Source organism: the organism of the source record quoted next, unplaced genomic scaffold (assembly GCF_019419815.1).
Source record: "Pyrus x bretschneideri cultivar Hongxiangsu unplaced genomic scaffold, Pyrus_bretschneideri_v1 Contig58, whole genome shotgun sequence".
In the NCBI taxonomy this organism is placed as follows: Eukaryota; Viridiplantae; Streptophyta; class Magnoliopsida; order Rosales; family Rosaceae; genus Pyrus; species Pyrus x bretschneideri.
In genome coordinates, this window is record NW_025999796.1 from 408,080 (window position 1) to 412,696 (window position 4,617).

The 4,617-nt window shown below is 43.4% G+C and overlaps 1 protein-coding gene across 1 annotated transcript; it reads right to left on the minus strand.

Annotated features, from left to right (window-relative positions):
• Positions 1-388: 388 nt before the first annotated feature.
• LOC103963690 lies at positions 389-2,433 on the minus strand. The gene is made up of 3 exons (XM_048571268.1): positions 2,265-2,433; positions 2,085-2,182; positions 389-751 (listed from the first exon to the last, which is right to left on the minus strand). Exons 1-3 carry the CDS (start codon positions 2,431-2,433, stop codon positions 389-391), a joined length of 630 nt encoding a protein of 209 aa, XP_048427225.1.
• Positions 2,434-4,617: the final 2,184 nt, after the last annotated feature.

The window sequence follows — 4,617 nt, forward strand, 5'->3', positions numbered from 1 at the left end:
TCATTCAGCCAAAGCTTGTGAATAATTCCTTCAATCTTCATTGAAAATAGAGAAATTTATTAACTTTGATGGTAGGCAGTAATGGCATAACAACTGATAATCCTCATCATGCAAGGTCTTGTTCGTTGAGCTACTTAACTCTTCGAACTCTATTTTTCTTGAATGAGGTCCAAGGAATGGTGGGAGGTTACATGTAGTACTTTCTCAAGTTGTAGGCATTCAACTGCTTGTCGATTTCTTTATCGCTCATAGTGGTAAGAGTATAGCTGCCCTTTCCGCCTACTCGGCTAATTTTGTGCGAACCTTCCCAGATGGGAGCCATCTTTTTGGAGCCTTCCTGGCAAACAATGATGAAGGTTTTTCTGAAGACTAAGTCTCCTGGCTGGAACTACGGGGTTTTTGCCCTTTTGTTGTAGCTAAAGAGGAGCTGCTGCTGATAAGCAATAATGCGAGTAATAACCTTCTCTCGCTCTTCCTCTACCAAGCCTAAGTTTGTGGCCATCTCATTCTCGTCCTGCTCCAAATTTAGTAGTACAATACTGATGCTTGGCACCATGACGTTGGGAGGAATAATTGCCTCAGAGCCATACACTATGGAGAATGGAGTTTCGCCAGTTGCTCGTCTCTTAATGGTGCGATATGCCCATAGAAAATTGGGGAACTCATCTAGCCACTTGTCATTCTTGTCTGAAAAGAACTTTTTAAGGCAATCGAGGATGGTCTTATTCGAAGCCTCAACTTGCCCATTGCCCTGCAAATACCAAGGCGTGGACATGTGGTGCTTGATTCCATATTTAAGAAGGTCTTTGCCCACGAATTGCGAACAATTGTTTGTGACAATAGAGTGAGGGATGCCGAAGTGGCAAATGATATTCTTCCATATAAAGCACTATATGTCAATCTGGGTAATTGTAGTTATGGGTTCAGTTTCTACCCATTTCTAAAGTAGTCGATCGCTACTATCATCATGCCTCTGCCCTCAGTGGCAAGTGACATTGGTCCTACCAGGTCAATCGCCCACTGCATGAATGGCCATGGGCTCGTCTGTGTAGAGTTCGATGGTAGGTAGTGCGAGCATGAGCTTAAAGCATTAGTAGCTGACACATTTTTGTACATACTCCTTGGTGTCTTGATGCATGGTTGGCCAGTAGTAGCCAACACTAAAAGCTTTTTGCACCAATGAACGGCCTCCAAAATGGTTTCCACAGACGGCTTCATGGATTGAGCTAAGAATCTTTAGGTCATCGAGAGGCGATAGGTAGCAAAGATGTGGTCCTGAGAAGGATCTGCAAGCGAGCATGCCATTCCATATGTAGTAGTGTGCTGCCTTCATCTAAAGCTTCCTTGACTCCAATCTATCTGCAGGGAGCATTCCGTTGACTAAGTAGTCAATGATAGGATTCTACTAACTCGAAGTTATGTTGATTTGCGCCACCTTGACTAATGGTTCCTCATCTATGCTCGGCTTCTCCAAGTATTCGATTGGGATAAAGCGCTTGAGCTAATGGTCTAAGGCAAAGTATAAGCCTGCTAATGCGTCTGCATGGGCATTTTCTGCACATGGAACCTGATTAAGTGTGTGCCTGGAACGTCACTAACTGCTCTCGTACCTTCTCGAGGTATCAGGCCATCCTTGGATGCTTTGATGCGTACTTTCTTGAGGTTTGGTTGATGATCAACTAGCATTCAGAATAGATCGTGAGCTTCTTCATCGCTAAATCTTTCGCCAATCAGAAACCTGCTAGTAGAGATTCATACTCTCCTTCGTTGTTTGATGTCTTGAAGCCTAAAGTGATCGCCTGCTTGAGCATCGAACCTTCTGAGGTAAAAAGAACTAGGCATGTTCCCGATCCTTGGTAGTTGGATGATCTATTGACCTGCAAACGCCAAAAATCTCCTACAGGTGGGGTTAATGCGTCTACGACATACTCAACTACCTTCGGGGCGCTTTCAAGCTGAGTTGATGTGTCATTCAGGCTTGGGGTGAATTATAATACGAATTCCACCAATGCTTGGGCTTATATCACTATGCGAGGTTGATATACTAAGTCGTATTAGCCAAGTTCTAACACCCACTTCATCACTTGTTGAGAACCATCTGGATTATGCAAAACTGATTGCAATGGGTACTGGGTCATGACGATGACCAATTGCCCTTGAAAGTAGGGTCTAAGCTTCCACACTGCAACAACTGGCAAAATTAGCTTTTCAATCTTTGGGTATCTGGTTTCTACATCGAGGAGAGATTTGGATGTATAGTATACAGGCAGTTGGCCCCCCAGCTCTTCTCATATGAGAGTAGAGCTCACTGCTACTTTTAATACTGCCAGATAGATGTATAAGTTCTCTGCTGCTTCCGGCTTGGATAGTAATGGAGGTGATGTTAGGTACTACTTCAGGTCCTGAAATGCTTTCTCGTACTCGTTGTCCCATTTGTCCTTTTGCGCCTTTTTGATCGCATTGAAGAAAGGCTTACATCGGTCAATGGATCGCGAAAAGAAATGATTGAGTACGGTTACTCGTTTGGTTAGACTTCAGATATCTTTCAGAGTTATAGGAGACTTCAAGTCCAGGATCGCTCTGATCTGCCTTGGATGAGCCTTAATTCCTCGCTGGGTTACAAGATACCTTAAGAATCGGCTTGAGGAGATGTCAAAAGTGCACTTAGCTAGGTTGAGCTTCATTTTGTACTCTTAAAGGATGCCAAAACTCCTGCCAAGTTGTCAATGTGGTCTGGCCGATACTTCTTAAACATCGTGTCTACGAGTCGTTGGTAGGTTTCTTCTGCGTTCTTGAGGCCAAATGGCACCTTGTAGGAGTATGTGCCTCACTTGATCACGAATACGATTTTCTCCTTGTCAGGCTCGAGCATGGTAATCTGATTGTAGCCTGAGTATGCGTCCAAGAAGCTGAGCAGCTGGTTCCCAAATGTTGTGTCAACGAGCAAGTCGATTTAGGGAACCGAATAGTCCTTGGGGCCACCTTGTTGAGGTTAATGTAATCCATGCATACTCTTCATTCACCCTTATCTTTTTTCTTCACCAGCATAACGTTGGCTAGCCATGCTAAATGCACTATTTCCTCAATGAATCTGGCCTCTAGTAACTTGTCGATCACCTCCTCTATAATCGCTACTCGCTCGGGTGCAAAATGTTGCCTTTTTTGGATCACAGGTTTGGTATTGGGATCGACGTGGAGCTTGTGGCAAGCTATCGCTGGATCAATACTGAGCATGTTAGAGGGTAACCATGTGAAAACGTCATGGTTTTCCCTAAGGAAAATTGTGAGTTCATCCTTCTCCATCAGGCTCAGAAGTGAGACAATTCTAGCAATCTTTTTCAGCTAGTTGGGGTCAAGAATAATGTCCTTGGCATCATCTTTGGGTTTCCATCCTAATTCATCTTCCAGGGCATTGTCAACCTCGACGCCATCTTCTTAACCTACTTGATGTAATTGTTATTTGGTGGAGGTAAAATCGTCTTTCTGCACTTCAGCTGCTACTTCTGGGGTGAAAGACTTCTTCATCGTCTCCTTAAGAACTTGTACAGTGCATCGCTGAGACATGGCATAGTCGCCTTTGATCTCTTTAACTACCCCTCTCAGGATGCAAAATCAGATCTTCTGATACTCAATCGAGGTCACAGCTTCAATCTTCACTCACCAAGGTTGGGCAGCTGGTCTATCAACATACTGGTCGCACTTGCCTTCCTTCACGAGCTACTCAAGTTATTTCTTCCATGTGATGTAGTTAATGGTTGTGTGCCCATGACCTCTATCGAATATGCAGTACTTTGTCTAGTCTATCTTGGAGAGGTATGGATCTGGTTGATCGGGACTGAGAACTTGGTGTACGTCTTAGGCGCCATGCCTCATTTCATTAGAGATCGGTCCCTACATCTGCTTCCTGGCTTACTTTCGTCGTTGAGCGGCTTATCGCTTGCCTTCTTATGAGTTAGCTCTACATCTTTGCGCGAATACTCAGACGGCTTCTAAGAGCGTTTGGCCTCATCCAAGAGGGAGAAAGCATAAGAATGCCGGGGTCAAGTTCTTGCCCATGATCAATTCTCCAAAAAGCGGGTGATCTACTTGAAGCCCCTTTCAAAAGATTGAGCATGCAATGCTATCATCGCATCCGACGATCTTTGCCTTCTCCACCTTGAACCTCTTGATGTATTTGCGGAGTGACTCCTTCGGGTCTTTCTTCATGCTGAAAATGGTCAGGCTTCTTCTTGATCAAGCGGTAAGATGAATATTCCTTAGTGAAAACCAAGGAAAGTTCGCTGAAGTTCCGAATTGATAAGGGAGGAAAATGAGGAGATACACAACATCAAAGAGGAGGATGAGTCCTCAACCTTGAGCCATTTCTAGGTTCTAGCTTTCCTAACTTTTTATGTATTTTGTTATCTTTTTAATTTAGTTTATGGATACTTCAAGCTGCTTTGAAGCCCTAGACATGATTGAATTAATGTTATGATGCTATTTTAGTTTATTAATTTCATTTGAAAGCTAGAATTAGTTTTCTGTCTCAATTGTTTCAAGCACATATTTTCAAGCTTAACTACCTTGTTTATGTTTGCTTTCTGTTGAGGATGATAAGGGTGACTACCATATCTTTTT